We start from the raw sequence: 16468 nt of genomic DNA on the forward strand, positions 1-16468 counted from the left end.
TCTGGAAAAGTAGTAGAATGCATTAAGGGAAGAAAAATTGATGAAATGTTACAAAAATCTGATGAAAACTATGGCAACACACCAACACAAATCACGACCCTAATGCCAAGTTTCATCACCAATGAATTAACTGCACTCTGTGATGGCGGCGAGTCACAAGTGATCCTATGTTTTTACAAAACTCAAACTCTTACGCTCTATGTTAGCCAAGCGGATCAGTATTGTTTCTGCAGTGTCTCCTTCCACCCATGGTATAGATTCCCGTTCTAATAGTTTTAATACCCGTAGTCTTCTGCGAGACCCTTTAGGATTATCTTTATCATTTGCATCAACCATAACCTTAAGGTACTCGAATGCTGAAAAATATTGAAATTACCATAAGAAAAGGGAGGAAAATTTAAAGAAGAAAGGTGACATCGTAGCTTACATGGAATGCCAGATAAAGAAGAAAGGTGACACTTCAGTAGTCTTAAAGCCTCGTTTGAACCATGGTCACGTAAGTCAAGCACCATTTCTTCTGCTTCATTATTGCTGCCAACCGATATAAAATAAATATTGTACTACTACATAACATACAAATTTTCAATATTGACTACCTTAAGAACAGAGGAGATTAACCTGGTTTCAAGAATAATTTTGTTAGATTCTTCATCAGCTTCGTGAGCCTTGCTAAGAAAAAACTGTCCCTGCCATCACCTAGCATGCATCAATGAATGACCAAATTTTGGAGAAACTAGGATAATAACTTATAACTGGTTTCCATTATATTAGACAAATAAGACAGTTGGAAGCCCGATATTTAAACATAAACAAAATATAGTAACTTTTCTCATTTAAAAGATGTAGTTATGAAATAATGCCAACTAATCACACAAGCTCTAAAGAGAGCCTCCTTTATTATCAGTGTTAGTTTTAAAAAAACAGCTGAATGCAAGACGCAGCACTACATATAAATGAAACGAATATTTAGAAGTCATCAAAGAACTCTACATACTTATAAAGCAACTTATTGCTGGGCACAATCAAAAACATTACCTGTTCTAACATTGTTTCTGCTTTGATTTGATCCCCCTTTGCAAATGCCTCAACTGCCTGACGTAACAAATGACCCATGACCCATCAGTCTTTTACAGTGTCCATCACCAAAACCCCGCACCAGGTTAATCTACCAAGTAACTATCTAACGCAAGCATAAAATGTGGAACAATATAATCCAAACAGAAAATGCAACATACTGCTTTATAATATTCACTCATTGCCACTCGGTATTCCTTTACAGCTTTACGCACATTCTTATACTCTTCCTCGTCCTCTGGATCTGTCATATACACAGCACTCAAACTTCATATAAAGTAGAACACAGCTTCAAAACAAGATAAAATAATATATATATATATATATATATATATATATATATATATATATATATATATAATTTAACAAGAAATAAGAGATAAATGGTCAACGAAGTTTTGTTCTAGGACTGATTCACAAATTCTTCCAACATTCCAATACTTGGCATGTTACAAGGCAATAATCCTCTGGCTTAGGAAGCACATGCAAGTTATAGCAACAACATCATAAAAAACATTTTCTGAAAATGAAAAATATCTTTTCTCTTGTACAGGATATATCTTGTGATGAATAAAATATAGACACTAATCTGCTTTTACAAAAGTCATGTAGCTAAATAAGAGAACTTATAACAAAAACAATAAAATAGGAATCCATTTTCTCCATAATAACATGAAGTACCGGCTATATTTTCTGGTGGGGAGAAGTCCATGTTGACATCGAGTTCTTCCAGGAAGTCTTTGGGAGGTTCAAAAACCACACGCCCGAATTTAGATTTCATATTCAAATCTTTCACAATTCTTTTAGGAGCCTCCTCTACTTCAGAGTGCCCTTGATAATTAAACAAAGAAGACAATACTTCTTTCTGAAGGTCATGTTTTTGTTTTTGTTGCTGATGTAATTCTGTTCCTTTAGTCGAACCTATGCTCTTACCACTGTATCCCAAAGAAAATAGAAATTAAGACCCAAAATATCACGAAAGTGATTTCATTATGCTGTTAGAGCATGCCTTAAATTGAAACAAAAGATGCAACAGAAACTCCCTTATCTTATGATTTTTTAAAGGCAAATAAGTTAATGAAAAGTAGAAGATATTAACAGACGAAAAAAGAAAAAAAGATACCCTCTGGGATAATTTAAATCCTGAGACTTTCTTTCAGAAGAAGGCACTTCAGATTTTGGTTTGATATCTGTAAACTGTAAAAGTGCAGTTAGCTTCAATAGCAAGCTAAGAATCTATATGACCATCAAAATTTTAATGTATACATCAAGATATACTTTTCTGAACAGAAGGGGAAAGTCAAAAGTTAAGAGAACACAGAACCGTCACCAACAAAGCATAACAGGAAGCCAAAAGCTACTTCTATTCTTTTGTAATAATCAAGTGCAAGAATGAAACAACCTAAAATAGAGACAGCCAACACAGTGAAAAGAATTGTCAGAAAAAAATGAGCACAAATCTATTTGGTTTTACAAAACATTCTACACTCTTTTCCTACGAATTTTGGTTACAGAAACAATTCATGTAAAACTACAGACATTATTCAACAGTAAGGCTGGCAGGTGGAAAACAACTTTCACAACAAAATGTAACCCGCTCCTTTCCCTAAAATCTGTCCTGAGGTGGATTTTATCCAAAATCTTGAGCCCATTGCAAAGTAATTTCAAAATTTAAAATTGCAAAATATAACATCTACAACCAAACATAATGAAAATAGAATACGTAATCCAGACTGAGCTTCAACATAAATAAATAATCCTGGCATGTATACTTACTCCACCAGCTGAGTCACCAACAACAGCTTTCCTTTTGCCTGAAGCCATATTCGATTGATCTAGTAGCTTCACCAAGCTCTGGATGATTGCAATAAATATTTATTAGGCATAGGTACCAAGTGATGCAAGAAAACACAAGATTTGGGTAGTCTGAACAGAAAAATCCTGATTATTAATAATCTCCATTTTATTAAACTTTTTAAACCAGAAAAAAAAGTGAATGATATCCTTGTCAAGTTTATAGATGGAAAAGGAAAACGTAGATTCTGATATAAACCCCAGAAAAGTGGGTAAAACAAAGTAAAGAAATATCAATAATGGCAACATGAGAAGATTTTTAGGTACCTTCTGAATATCGTACCCGCAAGTATCTGCATATTTGCAATAAAATTAATCAGCTTTTAATACAAACTAAAGAAACAATGGTAACAACAATGTATCAGCCCATGTTTTGCTTGACTTGGTCATAAAACTAACAATTAATAAATCAGGTATACACATCAATAGTCGGTACTTCATAGATTGAAGCATTTAGTAAATATTTAAGTCAATATGCTTGATAGCTAATGGTAAGAATTGATAAAAACAAACTAGCACCAGATTTATTTACATAAGAACATATGCACCCAAGATAGAAATTTCAGCATTATATTGGTTAAGCCAAGTCCAGGTAGAAAGCATCAAAACCTTGCATCAGATAAACCTACAGTCTATTTTATTTTCTAGGCATGCCACATAGTCAATACTGGACAACATTAAACTATTAAAACAACATACATATGTAAGCTCATCATAATCATGTTCACACAACTACATGATAATATAATGAAGACAAATTCTAGCAGCACAGTTCACAACCAGAGAATTTATTAGAAATCACATATATTGGTAGACTCCACTTCTCATATGCCGACTCTCCTGGTTTTTTAGTTTTTTTATAAAATTTCAATCAATTACGGTGTGTGCTAGCACACGTGTGTAAAAAAATGTGCTATTAAAATAACTTTTGTCTTTCAAAGCAAGTACATTCAGTTGGGTAATATATGAGGAAATTTTATGAGAAAAGGTTAGCTAATCATTATAAAAATTTAAACAAAAAAGAAATTCTTTATCAGTACATAAACACGACAGTGATTCAAACCAACATTTTAAATCGTGTGCTATATATACCACCATTGTTGTGCCATAGCGACCATAGGCTGCTTCAGGGGAAGGGATAGCAGTACTGTGCTGAATTAAAAGACCCGTCTGAATACAGAGGTTAGGACACTTTTTGGATTGCAATTGCAAAATATGAAATCTACAGCTTTAACAGGAAAACTTGGATTTAAAAGGTGACTAATGATTTCTGTCAAGGTAAATTATAATTGACATTTGTTGGTATTTGTGTGTGTGTTTTTCTTATGCTACCCATGACTTTTTATTGTTAACTATGAATGTCATAGAATCTGTGTAATTCTATTTAAACATGTTTTTAGAAATAATATGTATATAGAAAATGTTATAAAGCTGCTAAACGCCACTATCTGGGATTTAGAACAGAGATTCAAACAAATATGGTATGGGATAATGGATAAGTTGAATAAAAGAGTGGTTAAGAAGCTATAAAATTGAGTTTTCTACAATGAGACGAGATTATCAGTAGCGCAGAAGACAGAAAATGCCATATAAATTTCAGAAAAACGGAGGTTGTAAATACAAAATGCATTAAGGAAAACTCATAGGATAAGAGAAAAAACAGGCTTCAATTTGATTTCAAAACAGCAAAAATATGCCAAGATTTCATACCAAGAACTTGCCGAATCATATTTCTGTCAAGCTGAAAGCCATCTCCAAGCATTTTAAATAAGAAATCTTCCATGTCCTGGTGAAGCTGATCATGCTTCGAACTCGAAACATCTGGCTTATTTTTTTCACGCCAGATTCCGGTCATTGGCAGCGACTTTGCATCCAACTTAGTTGGTTTCGTCGTCCGAGAAGACCCGTTTGCTGATGGAGCAGGTCTAACATAATTCTTGCCAATAATGCTTGAAATAGTACCAGCCGAAACTGGACGAACTTTGGGCCTTGAAGTTTTCCTTTCTTGGAATGAATTCTCAATGGAATACCCATCTGATGATTCAGAAGATCCTTCAGTCCTGACATCTGCATTGGATGAATCAAGGGTTGAAGATGATCCTGTGGAGCTTCCCTGCATTTCAAACAAAATTTCCCCAGCCAAATCAGCATTCCGGCTCGCCTTGCAATACGCAGAAGCTATCTCTTCAAGTGAAAACGCAGAGCCAAATGCATCAAGCAAGCACTTCAATGCTTTCTCTTCATCACACTTCACAACATTCTGCCCAGAGACTTCCATCCCAATACAATAAACCTGTCACAGAAATTCAAAGAAATGCAATAAACATAAATTTGATCAATTATTTCAAAAATTGAATGTAACAGGAGAATCCAATAAATGATCACCCATTCACATCCCTAGATAAGAAAAAACAAAAACTTGATTTTACATTGAGAAAGAAGTGAAAGGTGTCCGTAAAAATGAATAAACAAGAACTGAAAAGAAAAAAAAAAATACTTTGCTTTGAGGAATAAGTATTTGGAGCACTCAAACCAGTAAAGAAAAGCTCTTTGATTTCTTCTCATCAAATAAAAATGGTTTCACAATGACAATCATGGAATTCATTTATACATTTATCCATTCATCCAAAAGAGTTGTAAAATAAGAAAAACAAAAATTAGAAATGAAAGCAGGAGAAAATAGATAAGATATGAGGGAAAAGAGAAAACGTAATAGGTATGAGGTTTTGTCATGTAAATTGTGAGAATCAGAGTAACAAATCAAAGAGTGAGTGAGTGACCGAGAATTGAGTAAATCAAAAAACGAAACGACAAGAAAGCAAACCTGAGAGCGTATTGGGCGGGATGTGAGAGAAGAGAGAAAAATAAGTAAATTTAAGAGAACCCGGATACAATGTTCTGGCAACTATGCATTATATCAACTTAACTTCATTAAATAAAAATAGATTAAATTATTTATCTATTTAGTTTATTTCTAAATTTATTTTATATTTCTCATTTGCAGATATTTGTTATTTATGTAACTTTTTCAATTATTTAACATTTCACATTTCTTATTCATTACACAATTTTTTTTTCATTGCAGTGTTGAACATTATCTGATGTGTTTCGAAATATTTTAAGAATTACCCTGTAATTATTTTTTTGTTAAGTTAATATTATTAAGCATTACTTGATTAGAGTTGATAATTTTTCTTTGAAGTTAACGTAAATCAACAAAATCACTTGTTGTTGCGTTTTTATATTTTAAGAATTATTTCTTAAACTTGTTAGCGACTATCATAAACCTATGTTTATATAATTATCTATTTATTTCAATATTTTATTCCTTATAATTTACATATATTTAGTTTGTCCAGTATAAATATTACAGAAAAAAAGAAATACACATTTAATATGTAGACATATATGCATTATTGTTAAAATACTTTTAAAATTGTTTCCATTATATATTCTTATTACGCAAAAAGAACAATTCTTTTTTTAGAATATTGAAAACTTCTCTGACAAGTTCTTTCTAACTACTTCCTTGAGAAGTTTTTCAAAATGGGAGAAAGTGATGTTTTGACGCAACTACCCTTATTTGAATAATATATATTACCATTAATTTTATCCTTACTTTTAGCTCATTATTATTTTTAAAGAAGTGTAGTAAACATAAAAAGTATTTATTTTTAAGTTAATTTGTTATTTAGAATGTATTCACTTACACCTATTTACTCAACAGGTAATTAAATAATAATTATATATATAAATAATCAGGTTCAGTCTTTATGCGTTGAATAGACAGACATATTGAGAGTATCATCGGTTAGATGAGATGAGAAGAATAACGGTTGAATAGACATATTGAGAGTATCATCGGTTAGATGAGGTGAGAAGAAAAACTAAGGTCATAAAATGTAATTTTACATGAACATTTTTTTTATACATATAAAGAATTAATTATTAATATTTTATATATGTATAAATATCATTTATTTAATTTTTTAACTATATAAAAAATCAATAATAGACTGTATATAATATAGCATAATAATTAAAGACAATAAATTTTATATAATATAAACATTATAATACAATAATACTTAATTTATATTTATTAAGAACAAATTGTAATGCATAAGAATATAAATTTTGATAATAAATTATAACAATGACAAAGCGTGTATTAATTCCTACAAATCTTCTTAAATTTTATATGAAACACATCATCCATAATTTCTCGTATTTAAAAAAAATTAATGTAACACATTATTAATAATATGTAATGTAATATAAACAAATTAAATAAATAATTATAATCTCATTCACAGAGATATTTTGATGTAAACCAAATATTTTATTGTAACTTGCTAAAATTTTAAAGTATGAAGTATCCTATTAATAAATTACAATAAAAGTGAATATACAATTATTTAATGTATATTCATTGTTTTGGTTGTGTTATATTAGAAACTACTTGCTACAGTCTTTCTTTAAATCTAATTAAACAAACCAAATTCAGATGATCATAAATTTAAAAGCCACTTCTCATGTATTTATAATAAATTGAAATCAAGTAACCAATACAACAAATATTACATTATATCGTAAGATAGAAAAAAAAAATAGACATGTAGAGGATTGAAAAAGAGAAAAAAAGAACTTATGAAAAGAAAACACCAGAAATAAATATTGTGTCGGACAAGTTAGAGAAGAAAATTTTATTGAGTTTTATCTTTAGAAAAATATACTTTAACACATATAAATTTTTTATACTTGATATTATTTTTACTTATTTTTATTTTTAAAATAAAAAAGTTTATTTTTTATGACTATTTTAATTTTGTATTATGTGTTAAATGAATTTAAAAATGTGTTATTTTATCATTATTCTTATTTTTAATATTTTTAATACCTGATATTTAAAAAAATATTAACACAATTTTTAAAATTTTAAATATGAATACCAAAGATGTATAGATAAATAAATGATATATTAACACAAATTCTTTAGCAGTAGAAAACAGAAATATCAAACATGTACGTTTGTCATTTTGGTCACACAAGTACCGTGACAGGTAGTTCAATGCACAATATCCGGTTTTCTGTAACCGATAATCTTGAACTTCATACCACACTTTGCAGTCCTCGAATTCTGCAATTGACTGCAACCTTTGCTATTTAAACACTTGGCAATCACAAGCATGAGGCACCTAAAAATGGCCACATCAATATTGACAAAATATTTGACATTTTTGCTTTTTGTAATTGTGGCATTTTCCTATAAGACCAGAGGCTTCCCTCCACCTTCAGGTACAAACCCTGATGCAGCTATGCATGGACGAGGCACTGACAATCTACTACATGGAAGAAAGGGTCCTCTACTTTGTAAACCTCTCTATTGTCACACCCCAGGTGGATTCTGTGGTGTTACACTCATCAACTTTGAACCTCAACCTTGTAGCCACGGATACCAAAACAAAGACTAACAATTTCTTTTGTTGACATAATTGTCCGAATATGTTAATGTTCTCTGCATAATAGTCAAATAAAGTATATGCTGTACAAGTTGCAACCTTAATCATATAATGTTAGAATAAACAAAACAGATTTCATTATTTCACTTGTATAAAAGCTGTAAATCTACTCTATTTGTGGTTAATGAAATTCAGAAGTATATTCAGTACCTTTGTGTGTGACTCTCTCTCTGCTACCAAAATTTTCTCTGGTGTGAGTGTGTGCTCCGGTGAGTGTTCCAGCGTGTGGAGGTGGTGCCTGGTGGAGGAGGGTGAAGCCCTAGCAGAGCCCCTCTCTCTTGGGTTTCTCTCATTTCTCAGTTTCTCTGTTTCTCTCTCTTGTCACGTGGTAGATATTCTTTAAAAGAGTAAAGTGCATTTCTGTGGGTTTTGACATTTCTACCCTCAAAGTCTAATATGGTATCAGAGCTACGGTTCTTTCCTGGTGAAAGTGTGAAGTGGGTGTGTAATCTTTGTCTGGAAGTGTGTGTATCCAGAAAAGAAAATCTTTGGCTGTGTGAAAAATCAAAGAAACCACAAGATTTCAGCAAGAAAGGATGGCAGGATTTGGAGGTATACAGGGACCATTACCAGTATTTGATGGAAAGCAGTTTGATGACTGGCGCATCAAGATGCAAGCCATCTTTGGGTTCCAGGACGTTTCAGAGGTGATACAAGAAGGGTTACCTGAGTTGAGTGACAGGGCCACTGAAGAAGAGAAAAGAAGTTACAAACAGCAAGTAAAACTGGACAGCAAGGCACGGTTCTTGCTATACCAGTGTGTCAGCCCAAAGATCTTCAACAAGATCTCCAAGGCTGCCACTGCTAAGGAGGTATGGGACATCTTAGTGAAGTCCTATGGTGATGGAGACAGAAACACAAAGGTAAAATTGCAGGCATTGAGAAGACAGTTTGAGATCTTAGTCATGGATGAGAGTGAAACCGTGGCTGACTATTTTGATAAGGTACAAGAATTGGTGAACAAGATGAGGGCCTGTAAAGATGGGATTTCAGATGAATACATAGTTGACAAAATCTTGAGGACTCTATCATCCAGATTTGACAATGTTGTAGTTGCAATTGAAGAGACTCGAAGGAAAGAAACTATGGAAATTGAAGAGTTGTTGAACTCATTAGAGGCACATGAATTTCGCATCAATGAGCGAAAACAGTGTCATGAACAAGCCTTACAAGCCAGATCACAGTTGAAAGGCTGGAAAGGGCTCAAGAAAGGAGGAAAAGGGTTCAAGAAAGGGAAAGACTCACAGGACCAGCAAGGAGTAGAGTCCAATGGGTCAGGAAAAATGAAAAACTCAAAGAATTCTGAAGCTGAGTGGAAATTTGACAAGAAGAAGGTAAAATGTTACAATTGTCAGAAGCTGGGTCACTATGCTAAAGATTGCTGGAAAGGAGAAGGGGCAAAAAATAAACCCAAGAAACTGGCAAACTTAGCACAGGAGGAAGATTCAGATTCTGAACCAGTGATATTAATGGCTCAAGAAGATGAAAAACAACCAGAAAGCACTGTATGGTACTTAGACTCTGGATGCTCCACTCATATGACCGGAAGAAGGGACTGGTTTGTGAAAATGAAGGGGGTAGAACATGGGAAAATCAGATTTGCTGATAACAGCAGTTTGGAGGCTGAGGGGTCTGGCAGAGTTGTACTCAGAGGTGAAGATGGCAGAGAAGTTATCATAGAAGAGGTACTGTTTGTACCAGGTTTGAAGACCAATCTGTTAAGTCTGGGACAACTTTTACAGAAAGGTTACATGATGAAAATGGAGGATAATTGCCTTAGTATTTTTAATCAGAATGGAAGAGTGATTGTGCAGGCTAAACTGTCACAGAATAGGACATTCAAAGTTGTAATGGAAGCAGTAGATCACAACTGTTTTACTGCTACAGAGAGTAAGGATGAATGGATGTGGCACCTCAGATTTGGACATTTGAATTTCCAAGATCTGTTTCAGCTAAGCCAAAAGAAGATGGTGATGGGTTTACCTAAGGTTGATATACCAGAAACAGTTTGCAAGGAATGTGTACAATGCAAACAGACAAGGGGAAGTTTTAAAAGCATCTTACCCCAGAAATCAGCAGAAAAACTTGGGGTAGTGTACTCAGATGTATGTGGGCCTATGCAAATAGAAACACCTGGGGGCAGCAGGTATTTTCTATTATTCATAGATGACTGGACCAGGAAGTGTTGGGTTTACCTATTGAAAAGAAAAGGAGAAGTGCTGGAACAGTTTCAAAAATTTAAGAGTATGGTTGAAAGGCAATGTGAAAAGAAGTTAAAAATTCTGAGAACAGATGGAGGAGGAGAGTATACCTCCACTGAATTCAGAAATTATTGTGAAAGAGAGGGAATAGTTCATGAAGTGACTCCTCCCTACACACCTCAACACAATGGGGCTGCAGAGAGGAAGAACAGAACTATTTTAAACATGGTGAGATGCATGTTGAAGAGCAAGGAGTTGCCTAATTTTCTATGGGGTGAGGCTGTGATGACAGCCACCTATATCCTGAATTTATCTCCAACAAAGAGATTAAATGAGGTTACACCAGAGGAGGCCTGGACAGGAGTTAAACCAGATGTAAAGCATCTGAAAATTTTTGGTTCCCTATGTTATAAGCATGTGCCAGAACAACTGAGAAAGAAACTGGATGATAGAGGAGTTCCCTTGATATTGGTGGGATACCATGTTACAGGAGGATATAAGCTGTATAACCCTACAACAGGAACAGCTTCTATCAGCAGAGATGTGGTAATTGATGAGACTGGGACATGGCAGTGGGAGTCAAAAGAAGATAAAGGACCAACTATTGAGTTGGAAGATGAATTTCCAGTAGAACCCGAGGCAGTCAAGACGGAGGAGAATATAAGAAGGTCATCTAGAATGACTCAACTACCAGCATATCTGAGAGATTATGATCTAGCCTATGATGCAACAGTTTCAGCAGAAGGAAATTTTGTCCATTATGCCTTGATAGCTGAAGCCGAACCAGTGGAGTTTGAACAAGCTGTGAAAGATAAAAGGTGGTACAAGGCTATGCTAGAAGAATTGGGTTCAATTGAGAAGAACCAGACCTGGGAATTAACTGAGTTGCCTCCCAATAAGAAACCAATTGCACTTAAGTGGATTTATAAGTCCAAAATAAATCCACAAGGTGTGGTGACAAGGTACAAGGCTAGACTAGTGGCAAAAGGATTCTTGCAGCAGGCAGGAATAGACTATGGAGAAGTGTTTGCACCAGTAGCTAGAATGGAAACAATTAGACTGGTGGTTTCTATGGCTACAAAACTAAACTGGACCTTACATCAATTAGATGTAAAATCTGCATTTCTAAATGGTAATTTAGAAGAAGAAGTGTATGTGGTTCAGCCGCAGGGATTTGAAGTCAAGAAGCATCCTGACAAAGTATACAGATTGAAGAAGGCCTTGTATGGGCTTAAGCAAGCTCCAAGGGCTTGGAATCAGAGAATAGATGCAGTCATGAACAACATTGGCTTTGAGAAGTGTGCTTCTGAACATGGAGTGTATGTTCAGTGTTATCAGCACAGTGGAAGAAGAGAGATGTTAATAGTGTGCTTGTATGTTGATGACATGCTAATCACAGGAAGTAGTGTTGAGAGAATTACTAATTTCAAATTCCAAATGTTACAGGAATTTGAAATGAGTGATTTGGGGCAACTAAACTACTTTCTTGGAATTGAATTCACTAAAACTGATGAGGGATTGGTGATGCATCAGTCCAGGTATACATTGGATATGTTAAACAAGTTTAACATGATTCATTGTAATTCTGCAAACACACCAGCAGAGGTGGGATTGAAACTTGAGAAGGATCCTGAAGAGGAAGGGGTTGATCCTACTGAGTATAGGAAAATGGTTGGAAGCCTAAGATACTTGTGCAACACTAGGCCAGATATCAGTTACAGTGTGGGTCTGGTTAGTAGATATATGCAGAATCCTAGAATTTCTCATCTGATGGCCATTAAACGGATTCTGAGATATCTAAAAGGTACACATAATTTTGGGATTCTATTGCCAGGAGGAGAATCAGAAGGAGAGGTAAGAATTAATGCTTACTCAGACTCAGATTGGTGTGGGGATAAAAGTGATAGGAAGAGCACTGCAGGATATGTATTTTTCTTGAATGGAGCACCAATCTCCTGGAGCTCTATAAAAGAACCAGTAGTAGCTCTTTCCTCATGTGAGGCTGAATATATTGCAGCCTGTGAAGCTACTTGTCAGGCAGCTTGGCTAAGTTCCTTAATGAGTGAATTGAAGATTGAAGTGGAAGGGAAGGTCAGACTGCTTGTGGACAACAAGTCAGCCATAGACCTGACCAAACATCCTGCATCACATGGCAGGAGCAAGCATATTGAAACTCGTTTCCACTACATCAGGGAACAAGTTAGTAAAGGGAAGCTCGAAGTTGTATATTGCAGATCCGAGGATCAGATTGCAGACCTACTCACTAAGGCACTGAAAGGAGAACGCTTTCTAATACTTAGAAAGCAGATCGGAGTAAAGAAGGTGGAGATCAAGGCAGATCTACAGGACAGAGCTACGAAAACCTAGGGTTTTCATCTCTAGAAGCAGATTCGTTTGGAGGAAAGTGTTTTCACGAGTTTAATCAGTAAAAATCGTTTCCGAGTACAAAGGAAGCATTTGTACCGATTATTAATCGGTGGAAAACGCTTAGGTTCATCATATACTAAGTTTTACAGGTTTGATCGGTGAAAAGTTCTTTGTTTCTTCTAAATCATGTTTTGTTTAGGAGGAGTGTTAGAATAAACAAAACAGATTTCATTATTTCACTTGTATAAAAGCTGTAAATCTACTCTATTTGTGGTTAATGAAATTCAGAAGTATATTCAGTACCTTTGTGTGTGACTCTCTCTCTGCTACCAAAATTTTCTCTGGTGTGAGTGTGTGCTCCGGTGAGTGTTCCAGCGTGTGGAGGTGGTGCCTGGTGGAGGAGGGTGAAGCCCTAGCAGAGCCCCTCTCTCTTGCGTTTCTCTCATTTCTCAGTTTCTCTGTTTCTCTCTCTTGTCACGTGGTAGATATTCTTTAAAAGAGTAAAGTGCATTTCTGTGGGTTTTGACATTTCTACCCTCAAAGTCTAATATATAAAACAGCAAAGTATTAATAATATGTTGTTGCAAGTTTCTTGATAAATAGTATCATATTTATGGAAAGAAAAAGAAGTGACTAAATTAAAGAAACCGGCATTGCTTACGAAGTTACAAAAAAACTGAAGAGTAGTCTTTAACATAGAAGCAACACACATTAGCTAGGAACTACAGTAGAAAGTTTTGCAGTGTCTACACTGTAAATCTTATTACTTGGGGATGAAATGGCTAAAGCTCTTTTTTAGTTATTGTTATACCAAGTTTGAATTAGATTATACTTTTTTGAGTAGAGTGATCAGATTATTCTCCCTTGACTTCAGCAGCAGCAGCATCGGCCCAGTTAGCTGCACTTCCAGTTCGAGGAATGCTGGGAATCTTTGTGTACAAATCCACCTGAAAATATACACTTAAGATATTTCCACTGTCATCTTCATGCACAACTCCTCGAACTTTGTGCAGTGGATGATCAAAGCTTGTCAACCCACTTCCGTTGATGAAAATGCACCCTGCATTCAAATTCAACAAGTAAATGAAAATCACACTGTAATCTGCCTACTTGGGAGCAACAATGATGCTGAAAAGAGCAATTCATTAAGGCTTCAGCTTTGGTGTTGAGTGTATACTCTATCAGAGCCCGAATAAAGAAAACAAGATATCCAATTCATACTAATTGTGAATGTCAGTTAACCTTATTTAATTTTCTTAATCACATTTAAGAAAATAACTTCATTCCTGAATAAACCCCCACATGCTAATTCATGAAAAGTTTGATTCTATGAAATTTGCTTCAAGTGATAATACTCTCATCAACTGAAAGCAAAGCTGCTAATATAGGAGGAGTATTTTAGAGATTGTTCATTAAATTGGTCAAAACTAGTTAATATTTATTTTATCTGAGCTTAGATTTGTTTATATTTGAGTCTCCAAAGAGTGCATTTTTTGTTTATCTGAATTGAGAAAGTAGAAAGCTGAAAGCATTTAGAGAATGGAAACTTGGAAAAGCTAAACTAACCAGGAGGAAAATTTCCACAAGCTTGTCCACATCCCTCTTTGATGATTGTACGGTCATCGGAACAGATTAAGGATCCATCTCTTGCCATTCCCCATTGAAATTCCACACTTCCATCACGATCCTAAGATGCAACAACCATGTCAGAAACAACACTAGCAAACTATCCATGTAGAAGAGGCTTAATTTCCTGGACATTGTAGAGTAAGAACAAACAAAAGGTAAACCTTGTGATCAGACCTCACCCTGGCTATAAAAAGAGTACAAGTCCTGGAATCAAAGATGATGAATGCAAATTTTCCATCAAGATGTCTAACAACTTGGTCAGGAGGGTAGGGGGCTCGATCTCTTAGAACCTTATATGCTTCAATCACAATCATGGCTTCTGTTGCTTGTCTTGGAAGGCCATAATGATGCCTAAGATCAGCAATGTTTTCTAGAGCTCCCACAAAAATGCAGAAGATATCATCCAAAACAACAACAGACCTGATTCATTAACACCTACAAATTAGTGTGTTTGGTTGAATATTTATAAAATTGGTTTTGGTTAAAATTAATTTCAAAGTGAATTGATTCATGGACAGAATATAATTTGTATCCTATGCAAATACTACTCAAACCCAAAGTTACTTTAACTCAGTTGATTTTGGACTAGAACCAATTCTTCAAAGTGAGACTAAAATCACTTTAACCTGAACCCAACACATATTTAACCAACTAAACGATGAGAAATAGTTGCAAGGAGATGGTTTTCAATGGATTAGAACAAAACTAGACATCCAATAGAATCCTAATTCAAAGGGCAGGAAAAAAATTTTAGCTTTGAAGTCATGTAGATGCTTCACTGAAGTAAGCATAGTAGCTAAGCTTTAAGTGAATATCACTCATGGTGAGAATTCAAAGCTAAGAACAACTTTAAACTTATATATCAGATACATATTTCTTACAGAAAGCCATTTCTTGGCCAGTGCATGCATATGGTTGAGAAATGAAAATAGATAAATAAATCAAATAAACTTTATATCTCTACCTGGGGTGTATTGGACTTTCGTCTTCATGGGACAGAGCCATAAAATTCCCGTGTGGAAGGTTGTAAACTGCAGACTCCGGCCACACAGATCGAAATTTCTCTACAATTTCTTGTGGGGTCTTTGAATTGTTGAACCCCATTGCCGGAAGCCTCAGTTCCTCCGGTGGTTTTCCAATGGCTTTTGCAAACGCCGCCAACATTTTTTTTTAGTTAGTTCAGTGGTTCTTCAGCTTGTGCTCCCCTCTCAAACTGATTTAATAGGACTCAGGTTCAACTGTTTTGTGATGGAATGGAACCATTAAAAAATTCACAAACTTACAAACAGTGGCATTGGAGATCATGCATGTGGCAACCTCACAGGATGGTGTCGGATTCCTTGGTGATACGTGTAATACTATTAACCAACATAAAAGTTACATGCAGAGGTGGTACCAAAGGTCGTTGCTCTGTCTTCTTTTTTGCAATACTAAATGCTTACAATCATATAGATGTCAGATATATTTTCTCTCCAATAATAACTATAAATCTCTATTGTTCTTATCCGCGAGCATGGTCCATTCCAATTACGTGTATCCATAGGCCTCTTTGGACTGTTCCAAAATCAATATTTTTGTCAATGTATCTACCACACCAATCCAACCATGCTTATCCATTAGCAACTTTATGACTATTTAGAAAAGAATAATTACGTGACTCAAGGAGTTTTCTAGGTGTTTCTTCTCCCCGTCAATTTAGTTGTATCCCATGATAAGATGTTGAGTGAAATAGATTTGAGACAAATAAAATAAAACTGTAGAAGATAGACTTTGATAGGTTTTGAAAGCAGTCAAATTCAGTAAAATCTATGCTTGGATAAA

The 16468-nt window shown here is 34.7% G+C and overlaps 2 protein-coding genes across 4 annotated transcripts; both read right to left on the reverse strand.

Annotated features, from left to right (window-relative positions):
- On the reverse strand, positions 1-5842 carry SDE5 (silencing defective 5). 2 transcript variants are annotated; one of them, XM_047318976.2, is made up of 11 exons: positions 5753-5842; positions 4639-5221; positions 3196-3221; positions 2851-2928; positions 2198-2271; positions 1756-2009; positions 1236-1318; positions 1036-1092; positions 619-686; positions 428-531; positions 1-356 (listed from the first exon to the last, which is right to left on the reverse strand). In XM_047318976.2, the coding sequence occupies exons 2-11, from the start codon at positions 5204-5206 to the stop codon at positions 166-168; spliced, it is 1503 nt and encodes a 500-aa protein (XP_047174932.1). In that variant the 5' UTR covers positions 5207-5221; positions 5753-5842; the 3' UTR covers positions 1-165. The 2 variants fall into 2 exon arrangements, with proteins under 2 accessions (XP_047174932.1, XP_047174931.1); XM_047318975.2 differs by lacking the exon at positions 5753-5842 and adding an exon at positions 5426-5671.
- A 7806-nt stretch (positions 5843-13648) lies between these two features.
- LOC124830197 (stem-specific protein TSJT1-like) lies at positions 13649-16083 on the reverse strand. 2 transcript variants are annotated; one of them, XM_088115510.1, is made up of 5 exons: positions 15931-16083; positions 15612-15860; positions 14827-15067; positions 14585-14705; positions 13649-14078 (listed from the first exon to the last, which is right to left on the reverse strand). In XM_088115510.1, the coding sequence occupies exons 2-5, from the start codon at positions 15809-15811 to the stop codon at positions 13873-13875; spliced, it is 768 nt and encodes a 255-aa protein (XP_087971636.1). In that variant the 5' UTR covers positions 15812-15860; positions 15931-16083; the 3' UTR covers positions 13649-13872. The 2 variants fall into 2 exon arrangements, with proteins under 2 accessions (XP_087971636.1, XP_047159813.1); XM_047303857.2 differs by having other exon boundaries at positions 15612-16078.
- Positions 16084-16468: the final 385 nt, after the last annotated feature.

Source organism: Vigna umbellata, chromosome 5 (assembly GCF_029865625.1).
Source record: "Vigna umbellata cultivar VRB3 chromosome 5, Vumbellata_1.0, whole genome shotgun sequence".
NCBI classification, from domain to species: domain Eukaryota; kingdom Viridiplantae; phylum Streptophyta; class Magnoliopsida; order Fabales; family Fabaceae; genus Vigna; species Vigna umbellata.

What these genes read in the sequence shown, in the direction of transcription:
- SDE5 (XM_047318976.2), bottom strand. Translation starts at nt 5,206, where the DNA reads ATGGAAGTCTCTGGGCAGAATGTTGTGAAGTGTGATGAAGAGAAAGCA. An exon ending in GATTTAAATTATCCCAGAGG is followed by an intron (nt 2,010 to 2,197) that starts GTATCTTTTTTT and finishes TTTGGGATACAG; the next exon opens with TGGTAAGAGCATAGGTTCGA. An exon ending in TGAGTGAATATTATAAAGCA is followed by an intron (nt 1,093 to 1,235) that starts GTATGTTGCATT and finishes TTGTTACGTCAG; the next exon opens with GCAGTTGAGGCATTTGCAAA.
- LOC124830197 (XM_088115510.1), bottom strand. Translation starts at nt 15,811, where the DNA reads ATGTTGGCGGCGTTTGCAAAAGCCATTGGAAAACCACCGGAGGAACTG. An exon ending in GAAAGTCCAATACACCCCAG is followed by an intron (nt 15,068 to 15,611) that starts GTAGAGATATAA and finishes TTAATGAATCAG; the next exon opens with GTCTGTTGTTGTTTTGGATG. An exon ending in GTACTCTTTTTATAGCCAGG is followed by an intron (nt 14,706 to 14,826) that starts GTGAGGTCTGAT and finishes GTTGCATCTTAG; the next exon opens with GATCGTGATGGAAGTGTGGA.